Source organism: Oncorhynchus tshawytscha, linkage group LG12 (assembly GCF_018296145.1).
Source record: "Oncorhynchus tshawytscha isolate Ot180627B linkage group LG12, Otsh_v2.0, whole genome shotgun sequence".
NCBI classification, from domain to species: Eukaryota; Metazoa; Chordata; class Actinopteri; order Salmoniformes; family Salmonidae; genus Oncorhynchus; species Oncorhynchus tshawytscha.
Window position 1 is genome coordinate 2,503,778 of NC_056440.1, and position 20,720 is coordinate 2,524,497.

The 20,720-nt window shown below is 43.7% G+C and overlaps 1 protein-coding gene across 1 annotated transcript in view; it reads right to left on the reverse strand.

The window, feature by feature from the left end:
- Positions 1 to 899: 899 nt before the first annotated feature.
- psat1 (phosphoserine aminotransferase 1) overlaps positions 900 to 20,720 on the reverse strand; it is a 39,506-nt gene continuing 19,685 nt past the window's right edge. The window contains exons 7-9 of the mRNA XM_042331190.1: positions 7,978 to 8,106; positions 7,606 to 7,743; positions 900 to 1,902 (exon numbers count right to left, since the gene is read on the reverse strand). Coding sequence (XP_042187124.1) covers positions 1,800 to 1,902; positions 7,606 to 7,743; positions 7,978 to 8,106 — 370 coding nt within the window. The 3' untranslated portion in view covers positions 900 to 1,799. The remainder of the gene's footprint in view (positions 1,903 to 7,605; positions 7,744 to 7,977; positions 8,107 to 20,720) is intronic.

Below are 20,720 nucleotides of genomic sequence, written 5' to 3' on the forward strand. Positions count from 1 at the left end.
TGTGGATTCATCCCTGTGTCAGTGTCTCCCCCTAGTGGCCTGTTCAGTATCGTGGATTCATCCCTGTGTCAGTGTCTCCCCTAGTGGCCTGTTCAGTATCGTGGATTCATCCCTGTGTCAGTTTCTCCACCTAGTGGCCTGTTCAGTATCGTGGATTCATCCTTGTGTCAGTGTCTCCACCTAGTGGCCTGTTCAATAATGTGGATTCACCCCTGTGTCAGTGTCTCCACCTAGTGGCCTGTTCAGTAACGTGGATTCATCCCTGTGTCAGTGTCTCCACCTAGTGGCCTGTTCAGTAACGTGGATTCATCCCTGTGTCAGTGTCTCCCCCTAGTGGCCTGTTCAGTATCGTGGATTCATCCCTGTGTCAGTGTCTCCATCTATTGGCCTGTTCAGTAACGTGGATTTATCCCTGTGTCAGTAACTCCACCTAGTGGCCTGTTCAGTAACGTGGATTTATCCCTGTGTCAGTGTCTCCACTTAGTGGCCTGTTCAGTAATGTGGATTCATCCCTGTGTCAGTGTCTCCCCCTAGTGGCCTGTTCAGTAACGTGGATTCATCCCTGTGTCAGTGTCTCCCCCTAGTGGCCTGTTCAGTATCGTGGATTCATCCCTGTGTCAGTGTCTCCATCTATTGGCCTGTTCAGTAACGTGGATTTATCCCTGTGTCAGTAACTCCACCTAGTGGCCTGTTCAGTAACGTGGATTCATCCCTGTGTCAGTGTCTCCACTTAGTGGCCTGTTCAGTAACGTGGATTCATCCCTGTGTCAGTGTCTCCACCTAGTGGCCTGTTCAGTAACGTGGATTCATCCCTGTGTCAGTGTCTCCACCTAGTGGCCTGTTCAGTAACGTGGATTCATCCCTGTGTCAGTGTCTCATACAATACAAGAAGACAGGAATAACGTTACAAGTTACAGAGTTAGTCTTTAATGGAATGTCAATAACACTTGACAGAAAAACAGATTCAACATTTATCTATGTAAATCAATGCCCTGATCGTCTGCAGTAAATCCACTGACGTGACACAGCTGGAGCTAACGAGCGACAGAGAGACAATATCAAAGTGGTTAATTAAGGAGATGTGACATTGCCTTTCCAACACTCTGGTAAAAAGTGCACCTCACCAGAGCTATATATATATATATAGGTATCCACTATGGTGTCTGACCCACAGGGCACCCCGAACCCATGGGTTCTATTACTAGTAACACAGAGAGTTAAACAGTCTGGAGAGATTGGAGATATCTACGACTGACTGTGGCCAGTAGTTCAAATGAAGTGAGTTGAGCTGGTCTGGGGTCAGTGAGTTGAGCTGGTCTGGGGTCAGTGAGTTGAGCTGGTCTGGGGTCAGTGAGTTGAGCTGGTCTGGGGTCAGTGAGTTGAGCTGATACAACATGTGGTCAGGGGTCAGTGTGATATAAATGTATCCTATACATCATATACACTGCTGCACTTTAATTACTTGTTAGTATTATCTATTATTATTATTATTATTATGTATTGTTAGTATTATCTATTATTCTTATCCATATTTTAAACTGCACTGTTGGTTAGGGGCTCACAAGTAAGCATTTCACTGTTAGGTCTACACCTGTTGTATTCAGCGCATGTAACTAATATCATTTCATTTGATTGGCTGTCAGGTACAATATGATTGGCTGTCAGGTACAATATGATTGGCTCTATTAAGTGCATCTCCATCTGTAACGTTGTGAATGTTTCACCTTACTGAACCCTGGTCCCACAGATCCAGCAGCATAGCCTGCTCTGATTGGTCCAGCATGCTGTATGGCCTTCTCTTATTGGTGCTCCTTGAGGAACTCCTTCATGTAATTGGCCAGAGCCTGAGCGTCTTCCACTGTCACAGCGTTGTAGAGAGACGCACGTATTCCTCCCACTGACCTGTAGGGGGAGACACAAACACCATGAGCAAGTAGAGACAGATCGACAGACAGACAGAAATGGTTAGGGTTAAACAGACAGACAGGGTTAGACAGACAGGGTTAGGGTTAAACAGACAGACAGGGTTAGGGTTAAACAGACAGACAGGGTTAGGGTTAGACAGACAGACAGGGTTAGACAGACAGACAGGGTTAGGGTTAAACAGACAGACAGACAGGGTTAGGGTTAAACAGACAGACAGACAGGGTTAGGGTTAAACAGACAGACAGACAGACAGGGTTAGGGTTAAACAGACAGACAGACAGACAGGGTTAGGGTTAAACAGACAGACAGACAGGGTTAGGGTTAAACAGACAGACAGGGTTAGGGTTAAACAGACAGACAGGGTTAGGGTTAAACAGACAGACAGGGTTAGGGTTAAACAGACAGACAGGGTTAGGGTTAAACAGACAGACAGGGTTAGGGTTAAACAGACAGACAGGGTCAGACAGACAGACACAGGGTTAGACAGACAGACAGACAGGGTTAGGGTTAGACAGACAGACAGGGTTAGGGTTAGACAGACAGGGTTAGACAGACAGACAGGGTTAGGGTTAAACAGACAGACAGGGTTAGGGTTAAACAGACAGACAGGGTTAGACAGACAGACAGACAGGGTTAGGGTTAAACAGACAGACAGGGTTAGACAGACAGGGTTAGGGTTAAACAGACAGACAGGGTTAGACAGACAGGGTTAGGGTTAAACAGACAGACAGGGTCAGACAGACAGACAGACAGGGTCAGACAGACAGACACAGGGTTAGACAGACAGACAGACAGACAGGGTTAGGGTTAGACAGACAGACAGACAGACACAGGGTTAGGGTTAGACAGACAGAGTTAGGGTTAGACAGACAGGGTTAGGGTTAAACAGACAGACAGACAGACTTAGGGTTAGACAGACAGACAGGGTTAGACAGACAGACAGGGTTAGGGTTAGACAGACAGACAGGGTTAGACAGACAGACAGGGTTAGGGTTAAACAGACAGACAGGGTTAAACAGACAGACAGGGTCAGACAGACAGACAGACAGGGTTAGACAGACAGACAGGGTTAGACAGACAGACAGGGTTAGGGTTAGACAGACAGGGTCAGACAGACAGACAGACACAGGGTTAGACAGACAGACAGACAGGGTTAGGGTTAGACAGACAGACAGACAGACAGGGTTAGGGTTAGACAGACAGACAGACAGGGTTAGGGTTAGACAGACAGGGTTAGACAGACAGGGTTAGGGTTAAACAGACAGACAGGGTTAGGGTTAAACAGACAGACAGACAGACAGACTTAGGGTTAGACAGACAGACAGGGTTAGGGTTAGACAGACAGACAGGGTTAGGGTTAAACAGACAGACAGGGTTAGACAGACAGGGTTAGGGTTAAACAGACAGACAGGGTTAGGGTTAAACAGACAGACAGACAGGGTTAGGGTTAAACAGACAGACAGGGTTAGACAGACAGGGTTAGACAGACAGGGTTAGGGTTAAACAGACAGGGTTAGGGTTAAACAGACAGACAGGGTTAGGGTTAAACAGACAGACAGGGTTAGGGTTAGACAGACAGACAGGGTTAGGGTTAAGACAGACAGACAGGGTTAGGGTTAAGACAGACAGACAGGGTTAGGGTTAGACAGACAGACAGGGTTAGACAGGGTTAGGGTTAGACAGACAGACAGGGTTAGGGTTAAACAGACAGACAGGGTCAGACAGACAGACAGACAGGGTTAGACAGACAGACAGACAGGGTTAGGGTTAGACAGACAGACAGGGTCAGACAGACAGACACAGGGTTAGACAGACGGACAGACAGGGTTAGGGTTAGACAGACAGACAGACAGGGTTAGACAGACAGACAGGGTTAGGGTTAGACAGACAGACAGACAGGGTTAGGGTTAGACAGACAGGGTTAGGGTTAGACAGACAGGGTTAGACAGACAGGGTTAGACAGACAGACAGGGTTAGGGTTAAACAGACAGACAGGGTTAGGGTTAAACAGACAGACAGACAGGGTTAGGGTTAGACAGACAGACAGGGTTAGGGTTAGACAGACAGACAGGGTTAGACAGACAGGGTTAGGGTTAGACAGACAGGGTTAGGGTTAGACAGACAGGGTTAGGGTTAAACAGACAGACAGGGTTAGACAGACAGGGTTAGACAGACAGGGTTAGGGTTAGACAGACAGGGTTAGGGTTAAACAGACAGACAGACAGGGTTAGGGTTAGACAGACAGGGTTAGACAGACAGGGTTAGGGTTAAACAGACAGACAGGGTTAGACAGACAGACAGGGTTAGGGTTAAACAGACAGACAGGGTTAGACAGACAGACAGGGTTAGGGTTAAACAGACAGACAGGGTTAGACAGACAGGGTTAGGGTTAAACAGACAGACAGGGTCAGACAGACAGACAGACAGGGTTAGACAGACAGACAGACAGGGTTAGGGTTAGACAGACACAGGGTTAGACAGACAGACAGACAGACAGACAGGGTTAGGGTTAGACAGACAGACAGACACAGGGTTAGGGTTAGACAGACAGAGTTAGGGTTAGACAGACAGGGTTAGACAGACAGGGTTAGGGTTAGACAGACAGACAGGGTTAGACAGACAGACAGGGTTAGGGTTAAACAGACAGACAGGGTTAAACAGACAGACAGGGTTAAACAGACAGACAGACAGACTTAGGGTTAGACAGACAGACAGGGTTAGGGTTAGACAGACAGACAGGGTTAGACAGACAAACAGGGTTAGGGTTAAACAGACAGACAGGGTTAAACAGACAGACAGGGTCAGACAGACAGACAGACAGGGTTAGACAGACAGACAGGGTTAGACAGACAGACAGGGTTAGGGTTAGACAGACAGACAGGGTCAGACAGACAGACACAGGGTTAGACAGACAGACAGACAGGGTTAGGGTTAGACAGATAGACAGACAGACAGGGTTAGACAGACAGACAGACAGGGTTAGGGTTAGACAGACAGAGTTAGGGTTAGACAGACAGGGTTAGACAGACAGGGTTAGGGTTAAACAGACAGACAGGGTTAGACAGACAGACAGGGTTAGGGTTAAACAGACATACAGACAGACAGACAGACTTAGGGTTAGACAGACAGACAGGGTTAGGGTTAGACAGACAGACAGGGTTAGGGTTAAACAGACAGACAGGGTTAGACAGACAGGGTTAGGGTTAAAAAGACAGACAGGGTTAGGGTTAAACAGACAGACAGACAGACAGGGTTAGGGTTAGACAGACAGGGTTAGGGTTAAACAGACAGACAGGGTTAGACAGACAGGGTTAGACAGACAGACAGGGTTAGACAGACAGGGTTAGACAGACAGACAGGGTTAGACAGACAGGGTTAGGGTTAGACAGACAGGGTTAGGGTTAAACAGACAGACAGGGTTAGACAGACAGACAGGGTTAGACAGACAGGGTTAGGGTTAGACAGACAGGGTTAGGGTTAAACAGACAGGGTTAGGGTTAAACAGACAGACAGGGTTAGACAGACAGACAGGGTTAGACAGACAGGGTTAGGGTTAGACAGACAGGGTTAGGGTTAAACAGACAGACAGGGTTAGACAGACAGACAGGGTTAGACAGACAGGGTTAGGGTTAAGACAGACAGACAGGGTTAGGGTTAAGACAGACAGACAGGGTTAGGGTTAGACAGACAGACAGGGTTAGGGTTAGACAGACAGGGTTAGGGTTAAACAGACAGACAGGGTTAGACAGACAGACAGGGTTAGACAGACAGGGTTAGGGTTAGACAGACAGGGTTAGGGTTAAACAGACAGGGTTAGGGTTAAACAGACAGACAGGGTTAGACAGACAGACAGGGTTAGACAGACAGGGTTAGGGTTAGACAGACAGGGTTAGGGTTAAACAGACAGACAGGGTTAGACAGACAGACAGGGTTAGACAGACAGGGTTAGGGTTAAGACAGACAGACAGGGTTAGGGTTAAGACAGACAGACAGGGTTAGGGTTAGACAGACAGACAGGGTTAGACAGGGTTAGGGTTAGACAGACAGACAGGGTTAGGGTTAAACAGACAGACAGGGTTAGGGTTAAACAGACAGACAGGGTTAGACAGACAGACAGACAGACAGGGTTAGACAGACAGACAGGGTTAGGGTTAGACAGACAGACAGACAGGGTTAGACAGACAGACAGACAGGGTTAGGGTTAGACAGACAGACAGACAGGGTTAGGGTTAAACAGACAGACAGGGTTAGGGTTAAACAGACAGACAGGGTTAGGGTTAGACAGACAGACAGGGTTAGACAGACAGGGTTAGGGTTAGACAGACAGGGTTAGGGTTAGACAGACAGACAGGGCTAGACAGACAGGGTTAGACAGACAGACAGGGTTAGACAGACAGACAGGGTTAGACAGACAGACAGGGTTAGACAGACAGGGTTAGGGTTAGACAGACAGACAGGGTTAGACAGACAGGGTTAGGGTTAAACAGACAGACAGGGTTAGACAGACAGGGTTAGGGTTAGACAGACAGGGTTAGGGTTAGACAGACAGGGTTAGGGTTAAACAGACAGACAGGGTTAGACAGACAGACAGGGTTAGGGTTAAACAGACAGACAGGGTTAGGGTTAAGACAGACAGACAGGGTTAGGGTTAGACAGACAGACAGGGTTAGGGTTAAACAGACAGACAGGGTTAGGGTTAAACAGACAGACAGGGTTAAACAGACAGACAGGGTTAGGGTTAGACAGACAGACAGGGTTAGGGTTAAACAGACAGACAGGGTTAGGGTTAGACAGACAGGGTTAGGGTTAGACAGACAGACAGGGTTAGACAGACAGACAGGGTTAGACAGACAGACAGGGTTAGACAGACAGACAGGGTTAGACAGACAGACAGGGTTAGATAGACAGACAGGGTTAGACAGACAGACAGACAGACAGACAGGGTTAGACAGACAGACAGGGTTAGACATACAGACAGACAGGGTTAGGGTTAGACAGACAGACAGGGTTAAACAGACAGGGTCACAAGGGTCTTGTGTATGTGTGTGTACCTGTGTATGTGTGTGTACCTGTGTGTGTGTACCTGTGTGTGTGTGTGTGTACCTGTGTGTGTGTGTGTGTGTGTGTACCTGTGTGTGTACCTGTGTGTGTGTACCTGTGTGTACCTGTACCTGTACCTGTGTGTGTGTGTGTGTACCTGTGTGTGTACCTGTGTGTACCTGTGTACCTGTGTGTACCTGTGTACCTGTGTGTGTGTGTACCTGTGTACCTGTGTGTGTGTGTGTACCTGTGTGTGTGTGTACCTGTGTGTGTGTGTACCTGTGTGTGTGTACCTGTGTGTGTGTACCTGTGTGTGTGTGTACCTGTGTGTGTGTGTGTGTACCTGTGTGTGTGTTTGTGTACCTGTGTGTGTGTGTGTGTGTGTGTACCTGTGTGTGTGTGTACCTGTGTGTGTGTGTACCTGTGTGTGTGTGTGTGTGTGTGTACCTGTGTGTGTGTGTGTACCTGTGTGTGTGTGTACCTGTGTGTGTGTGTACCTGTGTGTGTGTGTACCTGTGTGTGTGTGTGTACCTGTGTGTGTGTGTACCTGTGTGTGTACCTGTGTGTGTGTGTACCTGTGTGTGTGTGTGTGTACCTGTGTGTGTGTGTGTGTGTGTACCTGTGTGTGTGTGTGTGTACCTGTGCCCCTTCAGTGAGATCATCCCCAGTTTGGAGGCTCCATCCAGGAACTCCTTCTCCAGAGTTTCGTCACCCTGTTTCTTCCCCACGCGGAACGGAACGTTCATACGACTACGACACGCCACGTCCACCGGACACCTGACCACGTAACACACACACACCAGTTACCATGGAGACAGGCACGCTCACAGCATGTTACACAGGTATGCCCTTTACAAACTCCATCTTGTATACGAACACCTTGTAACACTTTCCAAAACACGGCAGTTACCATGGAGACAGGTTTGAGCTCCTACTGAATGTTATTTTCTGTTCAGAATCCCTCTCCACTCTCTCCCCCCTCTCGCTCCCCCCCTCTGAAAGGATACTAACGTGTAGAAGTGGTTGGAGGAGTTGATGATATCATAGATCATACTGGACTTCTTCTTGTTGAGCGTTTCCATGGCGTCAACACCTCCGTTGTTCTTTATCCACTCTAGAACCAGACTCATGATGTAGATACTAGAGAGAGAGAGAGAGAGAGAGATGATGTAGATACTAGAGAGAGAGAGATGATGTAGATACTAGAGAGAGAGAGAGAGAGATGATGTAGATACTAGAGAGAGAGAGATGATGTAGATACTAGAGAGAGAGAGAGAGATGATGTAGATACTAGAGAGAGAGATGATGTAGATACTAGAGAGAGAGAGAGAGAGAGAGAGAGAGAGATGATGTAGATACTAGAGAGAGAGAGAGAGAGAGAGAGAGAGAGAGAGAGAGAGATGATGTAGATACTAGAGAGAGAGATGATGTAGATACTAGAGAGAGAGATGATGTAGATACTAGAGAGAGAGAGAGAGAGAGAGAGAGAGAGAGAGATGATGTAGATACTAGAGAGAGAGAGAGAGAGAGAGAGATGATGTCGATACTAGAGAGAGAGAGATGATGTAGATACTAGAGAGAGAGAGAGAGAGAGAGATGATGTAGATACTAGAGAGAGAGATGATGTAGATACTAGAGAGAGAGAGAGAGAGAGAGAGAGATGATGTAGATACTAGAGAGAGAGAGATGATGTAGATACTAGAGAGAGAGAGAGAGAGAGATGAAGTAGATACTAGAGAGAGAGATGTAGATACTAGAGAGAGAGAGATGATGTAGATACTAGAGAGAGAGAGAGATGATGTAGATACTAGAGAGAGAGAGATGATGTAGATACTAGAGAGAGAGAGAGAGAGAGAGATGATGTAGATACTAGAGAGAGAGATGATGTAGATACTAGAGAGAGAGAGAGAGAGAGATGTAGATACTAGAGAGAGAGAGATGATGTAGATACTAGAGAGAGACAGATGATGTAGATACTAGAGAGAGAGAGAGATGATGTAGATACCAGAGAGAGAGAGGATGTAGATACCAGAGAGAGAGAGATGATGTAGATACCAGAGAGAGAGAGAGAGATGATGTAGATACCAGAGAGAGAGAGAGAGAGAGGATGTAGATACCAGAGAGAGAGAGAGAGAGAGGATGTAGATACCAGAGAGAGAGAGAGAGAGAGGATGTAGATACCAGAGAGAGAGAGAGAGAGGATGTAGATACCAGAGAGAGAGAGAGAGGATGTAGATACCAGAGAGAGAGAGAGAGAGGATGTAGATACCAGAGAGAGAGAGAGAGATGATGTAGATACCAGAGAGAGAGAGAGAGATGATGTAGATACCAGAGAGAGAGAGAGAGATGATGTAGATACCAGAGAGAGAGAGATGATGTAGATACCAGAGAGAGAGAGAGAGAGATGATGTAGATACCAGAGAGAGAGAGAGAGAGAGAGATGATGTAGATACCAGAGAGAGAGAGAGAGAGAGATGATGTAGATACCAGAGAGAGAGAGAGAGAGATGATGTAGATACCAGAGAGAGAGAGAGAGAGAGAGGATGTAGATACTAGAGAGGTAGAGGATGTAGATACTAGAGAGAGAGAGAGAGAGAGAGATGATGTAGATACTAGAGAGAGAGAGAGATGATGTAGATACTAGAGAGAGAGAGATTTCAAAAAAGCCTTCGACTCAATCTGGCATGAGGGTCTGCTATACAAACTGATGGAAAGTGGTGTTGGGGGTAAAACATACGACATTATAAAATCCATGTACACAAACAACAAGTGTGCGGTTAAAACTGGCAAAAAACACACACATTTCTTCACACAGGGTCGTGGGGTTAGACAGGGATGCAGCTTAAGCCCCACCCTCTTCAACATATATATCAACGAATTGGCGCGGGCACTAGAAAAGTCTGCAGCGCCCGGCCTCCCCCTGCTAGAATCCGAAGTCAAATGTCTGCTGTTTGCTGATGATCTGGTGCTTCTGTCACCAACCAAGGAGGGCCTACAGCAGCACCTAGATCTTATGCACAGATTCTGTCAGACCTGGGCCCTGACAGTAAATCTCAGTAAGACCAAAATAATGGTGTTCCAAAAAGGTCCAGTCACCAGGACCACAAATACAAATTCCATCTAGACACTGTTGCCCTAGAGCACACAAAAAACTATACATACCTTGGCCTAAACATCAGCACCACAGGTAACTTCCACAAAGCTGTGAACGATCTGAGAGACAAGGCAAGAAGGGCATTCTATGCCATCAAAAGAAACATAAATTTCAACATACCAATTAGGATTTGGCTAAAAATACTTGAATCAGTCATAGAGCCCATTGCCCTTTATGGTTGTGAGGTCTGGGGTCCGCTCACCAACCAAGACTTCACAAAATGGGACAAACACCAAATTGAGACTCTGCACGCAGAATTCTGCAAAAATATCCTCTGTGTACAACGTAGAACACCAAATAATGCATGCAGAGCAGAATTAGGCCGATACCCACTAATTATCAAAATCCAGAAAAGAGCGTTAAATTCTACAACCACCTAAAAGGAAGCGATTCCCAAACCTTCCATAACAAAGCCATCACCTACAGAGAGATGAACCTGGACAAGAGTCCCCTAAGCAAGCTGGTCCTGGGGCTCTGTTCACAAACACAAACACACACTACAGAGCCCCAGGACAGCAGCACAATTAGACCCAACCAAATCATGAGAAAACAAAAAGATAACTACTTAACACATTGGAAAGAATTAACAAAAAAACAGAGCAAACTAGAATGCTATTTGGCCCTACACAGAGAGTACACAGCGGCAGAATACCTGACCACTGTGACTGACCCAAAATTAAGGAAAGCCTTGACTATGTACAGACTCAGTGAGCATAGCCTTGCTATTGAGAAAGGCCGCCGTAGGCAGACATGGCTCTCAAGAGAAGACAGGCTATGTGCTCACTGCCCACAAAATGAGGTGGAAACTGAGCTGCACTTCCTAACCTCCTGCCCAATGTATGACCATATTAGAGAGACATATTTCCCTCAGATTACACAGATCCACAAAGAATTCGAAAACAAATCCAATTTTGAAAAACTCCCATATCTACTGGGTGAAATTCCACAGTGTGCCATCACAGCAGCAAGATTTGTGACCTGTTGCCACGAGAAAAGGGCAACCAGTGAAGAACAAACACCATTGTAAATACACCCATATTTATGCTTATTTATTTTATCTTGTGTCCTTTAACCATTTGTACATTGTTAAAACACTGTATATATATATATAATATGACATTTGTAATGTCTTTACTGTTTTGAAACTTCTGTATGTGTAATGTTTACTGTTAATTTTTGTTGTTTTTCACTTTATATATTCACTTTGTATGTTGTCTACCTCACTTGCTTTGGCAATGTTAACACATGTTTCCCATGCCAATAAAGCCCTTGAATTGAATTGAATTGAATTGAGAGAGAGAGAGATGATGTAGATACCAGAGAGAGAGAGAGAGAGAGAGAGAGAGAGATACTAGAGAGAGAGAGAGAGAGAGAGAGAGAGAGATGATGTAGATACTAGAGAGAGAGATGATGTAGATACAAGAGAGAGAGATGATGTAGATACTAGAGAGAGAGAGAGATGTAGATACCAGAGAGAGAGAGAGAGAGAGGTAGATACCAGAGAGAGAGAGAGAGAGGTAGATACCAGAGAGAGAGAGAGAGAGAGAGATGTAGATACCAGAGAGAGAGAGAGAGATGTAGATACCAGAGAGAGAGAGAGAGAGAGATGTAGATACCAGAGAGAGAGAGAGAGATGTAGATACCAGAGAGAGAGAGAGAGATGTAGATACCAGAGAGAGAGAGAGAGATGTAGATACCAGAGAGAGAGAGAGAGATGTAGATACCAGAGAGAGTGAGAGATGTAGATACCAGAGAGAGAGAGATGTAGATTCCATAGAGAGAAATGTAGATACTAGAGAGAGAGAGTGATGTAGATACTAGAGAGAGAGAGAGAGATGTAGATACTAGAGAGAGAGAGAGAGATGTAGATACTAGAGAGAGAGAGATGTAGATACTAGAGAGAGAGATTCCAATTTAGTATAGCCAATTCCAACATATACATGATCAAATACAGATCTTAGAATCAACTATTAAAGACTACCAGAACCCACTGGATTCTCCAATTACATTGAATGAGTTACAGGACAAAATAAAAACCCTCCAACCCAAAAAGGCCTGTGGTGTTGATGGTATCCTCAATGAAATGATCAAATATACAGACAACAAATTCCAATTGGCTATACTAAAACTCATACTTAGCTCTGGCATCTTCCCCAATATTTGGAACCAAGGACTGATCACCCCAATCCACAAAAGTGGAGACAAATTTGACCCCAATAACTACCGTGGAATATGTGTCAACAGTAACCTTGGGAAAATCCTCTGCATTATCATTAACAGCAGACTCGTACATTTCCTCAATGAAAACAATGTACTGAGCAAATGTCAAATTGGCTTTTTACCAAATTACCGTACAACAGACCATGTATTCACCCTGCACACCCTAATTGACAACCAAACAAACCAAAACAAAGGCAAAGTCTTCTCATGCTTTGTTGATTTCAAAAAAGCCTTCGACTCAATCTGGCATGAGGGTCTGCTATACAAACTGATGGAAAGTGGTGTTGGGGGTAAAACATACGACATTATAAAATCCATGTACACAAACAACAAGTGTGCGGTTAAAACTGGCAAAAACACACACATTTCTTCACACAGGGTCGTGGGGATAGACAGGGATGCAGCTTAAGCCCCACCCTCTTCAACATATATATCAACGAATTGGCGCGGGCACTAGAAAAGTCTGCAGCGCCCGGCCTCCCCCTGCTAGAATCCGAAGTCAAATGTCTGCTGTTTGCTGATGATCTGGTGCTTCTGTCACCAACCAAGGAGGGCCTACAGCAGCACCTAGATCTTATGCACAGATTCTGTCAGACCTGGGCCCTGACAGAAAATCTCAGTAAGACCAAAATAATGGTGTTCCAAAAAGGTCCAGTCACCAGGACCACAAATACAAATTCCATCTAGACACTGTTGCCCTAGAGCACACAAAAAACTATACATACCTTGGCCTAAACATCAGCGCCACAGGTAACTTCCACAAAGCTGTGAACGATCTGAGAGGCAAGGCAAGAAGGGCATTCTATGCCATCAAAAGGAACAGACATTTCAACATACCAATTAGGATTGGGCTAAAAATACTTGAATCAGTCATAGAGCCCATTGCCCTTTATGGTTGTGAGGTCTGGGGTCCGCTCACCAACCAAGACTTCACAAAATGGGACAAACACCAAATTGAGACTCTGCACGCAGAATTCTGCAAAAATATCCTCCGTGTACAACGTAGAACACCAAATAATGCATGCAGAGCAGAATTAGGCCGATACCCACTAATTATCAAAATCCAGAAAAGAGACGTTAAATTCTACAACCACCTAAAAGGAAGCGATTCCCAAACCTTCCATAACAAAGCCATCACCTACAGAGAGATGAACCTGGAGAAGAGTCCCCTAAGCAAGCTGGTCCTGGGGCTCTGTTCACAAACACAAACACACCCTACAGAGCCCCTGGACAGCAACACAATTAGACCCAATCAAATCAAAGATAATTACTTGACACATTGGAAAGAATTAACAAAAAAACTGAGCAAACTAGAATGCTATTTGGCCCTACACAGAGAGTACACAGCGGCAGAATACCTGACCACTGTGACTGACCCAAAATTAAGGAAAGCTTTGACTATGTACAGACTCAGTGAGCATAGCCTTGCTATTGAGAAAGGCCGCCGTAGGCAGACATGGCTCTCAAGAGAAGACAGGCTATATGCTCACTGCCCACAAAATGAGGTGGAAACTGAGCTGCACTTCCTAACCTCCTGCCCAATGTATAACCATATTAGAGAGACATATTTCCCTCAGATTACACAGATCCACAAAGAATTCGAAAACAAATCCAATTTTGATAAACTCCCATATCTACTGGGTGAAATTCCACAGTGTGCCATCACAGCAGCAAGATTTGTGACCTGTTGCCACGAGAAAAGGGCAACCAGTGAAGAACACACACCATTGCAAATACAACCCATATTTATGCTTATTTATTTTATTGTGTCCTTTAACCATTTGTACATTGTTAAAACACTGTATATATATATATGACATTTGTAATGTCTTTATTGTTTTGAAACTTCTGTATGTGTGATGTTTACTGTTAATTTTTATTGTTTATTTCACTTTGTATATTATCTACCTCACTTGCTTTGGCAATGTTAACACATGTTTCCCATGGCAATAAAGCCCTTGAATTGAATTGAGAGAGCGAGAGTACTGTAGACTACTTTATCACTGACCTCAACCCAGAGTCTCTCAGAGCGTTCACAGTCAGCCCACTGACACCCCTATCAGACCACAGCAAAATCACAGTCTACTTAAACAGAGCAATACTCAATCATGAGGCATCAAAGCCAAAGGAACTGAGTAACATTAAGAAATGCTATAGATGGAAGGAATGCAGTTTGGAAACCTACCATAAAAACAATTGGGCAACAACAAATTCAATCCCTTTTAGACAATTTCCTGGGTAAAACGTTCCACTGTAATAGTGAAGGTGTAAACTTGGCAGTAGAAAATCTCAACAGTATATTTGACCTCTCAGCTTCCCAATCAAATCTAAAAATCTCAAATAGAAAACCGAAGAAAATGAACAACAACGACAAATGGTTTGATGAAGAATGCAAAAACCCAAGGAAGAAGTGGAGAAACCTGTCCAACCAAAAACATAGAGACCCGGAAAACCTGAGTCTACGCCTTCACTATGGTGAATCACTAAAACAATACAGAAATACACTACGGAAAAGAAGGAACAGCATGTCAGAAATCAGCTCAATGTAATTGAAGAATCCATAGACTAACAACTTCTGGGAAAATTGGAAAACAAACAACATGAAGAATTATCTATCCAAAATGGAGATGGGTAAACCACTTCTCCAATCTTTTTGGCTCTATAACAAAGAATAAAGAGCAAAAACATATACATGATCAAATACAGATCTTAGAATCAACTATTAAAGACTACCAGAACCCACTGGATTCTCCAATTACATTGAATGAGTTACAGGACAAAATAAAAACCCTCCAACCCAAAAAGGCCTGTGGTGTTGATGGTATCCTCAATGAAATGATCAAATATACAGACAACAAATTCCAATTGGCTATACTAAAACTCTTCAACATCATACTTAGCTCTGGCATCTTCCCCAATATTTGGAACCAAGGACTGATCACCCCAATCCACAAAAGTGGAGACAAATTTGACCCCAATAACTACCGTGGAATATGTGTCAACAGTAACCTTGGGAAAATCCTCTGCATTATCATTAACAGCAGACTCGTACATTTCCTCAATGAAAACAATGTACTGAGCAAATGTCAAATTGGCTTTTACCAAATTACCGTACAACAGACCATGTATTCACCCTGCACACCCTAATTGACAACCAAACAAACCAAAACAAAGGCAAAGTCTTCTCATGCTTTGTTGATTTCAAAAAGCCTTCGACTCAATCTGGCATGAAGGTCTGCTATACAAACTGATGGAAAGTGGTGTTGGGGGTAAAACATACGACATTATAAAATCCATGTACACAAACAAGCAAGTGTGCGGTTAAAACTGGCAAAAAACACACACATTTCTTCACACAGGGTCGTGGGGTTAGACAGGGATGCAGCTTAAGCCCCACCCTCTTCAACATATATATCAACGAATTGGCGCGGGCACTAGAAAAGTCTGCAGCGCCCGGCCTCCCCCTGCTAGAATCCGAAGTCAAATGTCTGCTGATGATCTGGTGCTGCTGTCCCCAACCAAGGAGGGCCTACAGCAGCACCTAGATCTTATGCACAGATTCTGTCAGACCTGGGCCCTGACAGAAAATCTCAGTAAGACCAAAATAATGGTGTTCCAAAAAAGGTCCAGTCACCAGGACCACAAATACAAATTCCATCTAGACACTGTTGCCCTAGAGCACACAAAAAACTATACATACCTTGGCCTAAACATCAGCGCCACAGGTAACTTCCACAAAGCTGTGAACGATCTGAGAGGCAAGGCAAGAAGGGCATTCTATGCCATCAAAAGGAACAGACATTTCAACATACCAATTAGGATTGGGCTAAAAATACTTGAATCAGTCATAGAGCCCATTGCCCTTTATGGTTGTGAGGTCTGGGGTCCGCTCACCAACCAAGACTTCACAAAATGGGACAAACACCAAATTGAGACTCTGCACGCAGAATTCTGCAAAAATATCCTCCGTGTACAACGTAGAACACCAAATAATGCATGCAGAGCAGAATTAGGCCGATACCCACTAATTATCAAAATCCAGAAAAGAGACGTTAAATTCTACAACCACCTAAAAGGAAGCGATTCCCAAACCTTCCATAACAAAGCCATCACCTACAGAGAGATGAACCTGGAGAAGAGTCCCCTAAAGCTGGTCCTGGGGCTCTGTTCACAAACACAAACACACCCTACAGAGCCCCAGGACAGCAGCACAATTAGACCCAACCAAATCATGAGAAAACAAAAAGATAATTACTTGACACATTGGAAAGAATTAACAAAAAAACAGAGCAAACTAGAATGCTATTTGGCCCTACACAGAGAGTACACAGCGGCAGAATACCTGACCACTGTGACTGACCCAAAATTAAGGAAAGCTTTGACTATGTACAGACTCAGTGAGCATAGCCTTGCTATTGAGAAAGGCCGCAGTAGGCAGACATGGCTCTCAAGAGAAGACAGGCTATATGCTCACTGCCCACAAAATGAGGTGGAAACTGAGCTGCACTTCCTAACCTCCTGCCCAATGTATGACCATATTAGAGAGACATATTTCCCTCAGATTACACAGATCCACAAAGAATTCGAAAACAAATCCAATTTTGATAAACTCCCATATCTACTGGGTGAAATTCCACAGTGTGCCATCACAGCAGCAAGATTTGTGACCTGTTGCCACGAGAAAAGGGCAACCAGTGAAGAACACACACCATTACAAATACAACCCATATTTATGCTTATTTATTTCATCGTGTCCTTTAACCATTTGTACATTGTTAAAACACTGTATATATATATATATATGACATTTGTAATGTCTTTATCGTTTTGAAACTTCTGTATGTGTAATGTTTACTGTTAATTTTTATTGTTTATTTCACTTTATATATTCACTTTATATATTTATCTACCTCACTTGCTTTGGCAATGTTAACACATGTTTCCCATGCCAATAAATCCCTTGAATTGAATTGAGAGAGCGAGAGTACTGTAGACTACTTTATCACTGACCTCAACCCAGAGTCTCTCAGAGCGTTCACAGTCAGCCCACTGACACCCCTATCAGACCACAGCAAAATCACAGTCTACTTAAACAGAGCAATACTCAATCATGAGGCATCAAAGCCAAAGGAACTGAGTAACATTAAGAAATGCTATAGATGGAAGGAATGCAGTTTGGAAACCTACCATAAAAACAATTGGGCAACAACAAATTCAATCCCTTTTAGACAATTTCCTGGGTAAAACGTTCCACTGTAATAGTGAAGGTGTAAACTTGGCAGTAGAAAATCTCAACAGTATATTTGACCTCTCAGCTTCCCAATCAAATCTAAAAATCTCAAATAGAAAACCGAAGAAAATGAACAACAACGACAAATGGTTTGATGAAGAATGCAAAAACCCAAGGAAGAAGTGGAGAAACCTGTCCAACCAAAAACATAGAGACCCGGAAAACCTGAGTCTACGCCTTCACTATGGTGAATCACTAAAACAATACAGAAATACACTACGGAAAAAGAAGGAACAGCATGTCAGAAATCAGCTCAATGTAATTGAAGAATCCATAGACTAACAACTTCTGGGAAAATTGGAAAACAAACAACATGAAGAATTATCTATCCAAAATGGAGATGGGTAAACCACTTCTCCAATCTTTTTGGCTCTATAACAAAGAATAAAGAGCAAAAACATATACATGATCAAATACAGATCTTAGAATCAACTATTAAAGACTACCAGAACCCACTGGATTCTCCAATTACATTGAATGAGTTACAGGACAAAATAAAAACCCTCCAACCCAAAAAGGCCTGTGGTGTTGATGGTATCCTCAATGAAATGATCAAATATACAGACAACAAATTCCAATTGGCTATACTAAAACTCTTCAACATCATACTTAGCTCTGGCATCTTCCCCAATATTTGGAACCAAGGACTGATCACCCCAATCCACAAAAGTGGAGACAAATTTGACCCCAATAACTACCGTGGAATATGTGTCAACAGTAACCTTGGGAAAATCCTCTGCATTATCATTAACAGCAGACTCGTACATTTCCTCAATGAAAACAATGTACTGAGCAAATGTCAAATTGGCTTTTTACCAAATTACCGTACAACAGACCATGTATTCACCCTGCACACCCTAATTGACAACCAAACAAACCAAAACAAAGGCAAAGTCTTCTCATGCTTTGTTGATTTCAAAAAAGCCTTCGACTCAATCTGGCATGAGGGTCTGCTATACAAACTGATGGAAAGTGGTGTTGGGGGTAAAACATACGACATTATAAAATCCATGTACACAAACAACAAGTGTGCGGTTAAAACTGGCAAAAAACACACACATTTCTTCACACAGGGTCGTGGGGTTAGACAGGGATGCAGCTTAAGCCCCACCCTCTTCAACATATATATCAACGAATTGGCGCGGGCACTAGAAAAGTCTGCAGCGCCCGGCCTCCCCCTGCTAGAATCCGAAGTCAAATGTCTGCTGTTTGCTGATGATCTGGTGCTGCTGTCCCCAACCAAGGAGGGCCTACAGCAGCACCTAGATCTTATGCACAGATTCTGTCAGACCTGGGCCCTGACAGAAAATCTCAGTAAGACCAAAATAATGGTGTTCCAAAGGTCCAGTCACCAGGACCACAAATACAAATTCCATCTAGACACTGTTGCCCTAGAGCACACAAAAAACTATACATACCTTGGCCTAAACATCAGCGCCACAGGTAACTTCCACAAAGCTGTGAACGATCTGAGAGGCAAGGCAAGAAGGGCATTCTATGCCATCAAAAGGAACAGACATTTCAACATACCAATTAGGATTGGGCTAAAAATACTTGAATCAGTCATAGAGCCCATTGCCCTTTATGGTTGTGAGGTCTGGGGTCCACTCACCAACCAAGACTTCACAAAATGGGACAAACACCAAATTGAGACTCTGCACGCAGAATTCTGCAAAAATATCCTCCGTGTACAACGTAGAACACCAAATAATGCATGCAGAGCAGAATTAGGCCGATACCCACTAATTATCAAAATCCAGAAAAGAGACGTTAAATTCTACAACCACCTAAAAGGAAGCGATTACCAAACCTTCCATAACAAAGCCATCACCTACAGAGAGATGAACCTGGAGAAGAGTCCCCTAAGCAAGCTGGTCCTGGGGCTCTGTTCACAAACACACCCTACAGAGCCCCAGGACAGCAGCACAATTAGACCCAACCAAATCATGAGAAAACAAAAAGATAATTACTTGACACATTGGAAAGAATTAACAAAAAAACAGAGCAAACTAGAATGCTATTTGGCCCTACACAGAGTACACAGTGGCAGAATACCTGACCACTGTGACTGACCCAAAATTAAGGAAAGCTTTGACTATGTACAGACTCAGTGAGCATAGCCTTGCTATTGAGAAAGGCTGCCGTAGGCAGACATGGCTCTCAAGAGAAGACAGGCTATATGCTCACTGCCCACAAAATGAGGTGGAAACTGAGCTGCACTTCCTAACCTCCTGCCCAATGTATAACCATATTAGAGAGACATATTTCCCTCAGATTACACAGATCCACAAAGAATTCGAAAACAAATCCAATTTTGATAAACTCCCATATCTACTGGGTGAAATTCCACAGTGTGCCATCACAGCAGCAAGATTTGTGACCTGTTGCCACGAGAAAAGGGCAACCAGTGAAGAACACACACCATTACAAATACAACCCATATTTATGCTTATTTATTTCATCGTGTCCTTTAACCATTTGTACATTGTTAAAACACTGTATATATATATATATATGACATTTGTAATGTCTTTATCGTTTTGAAACTTCTGTATGTGTAATGTTTACTGTTAATTTTTATTGTTTATTTCACTTTATATATTCACTTTATATATTTATCTACCTCACTTGCTTTGGCAATGTTAACACATGTTTCCCATGCCAATAAATCCCTTGAATTGAATTGAGAGAGCGAGAGTACTGTAGACTACTTTATCACTGACCTCAACCCAGAGTCTCTCAGAGCGTTCACAGTCAGCCCACTGACACCCCTATCAGACCACAGCAAAATCACAGTCTACTTAAACAGAGCAATACTCAATCATGAGGCATCAAAGCCAAAGGAACTGAGTAACATTAAGAAATGCTATAGATGGAAGGAATGCAGTTTGGAAACCTACCATAAAAACAATTGGGCAACAACAAATTCAATCCCTTTTAGACAATTTCCTGGGTAAAACGTTCCACTGTAATAGTGAAGGTGTAAACTTGGCAGTAGAAAATCTCAACAGTATATTTGACCTCTCAGCTTCCCAATCAAATCTAAAAATCTCAAATAGAAAACCGAAGAAAATGAACAACAACGACAAA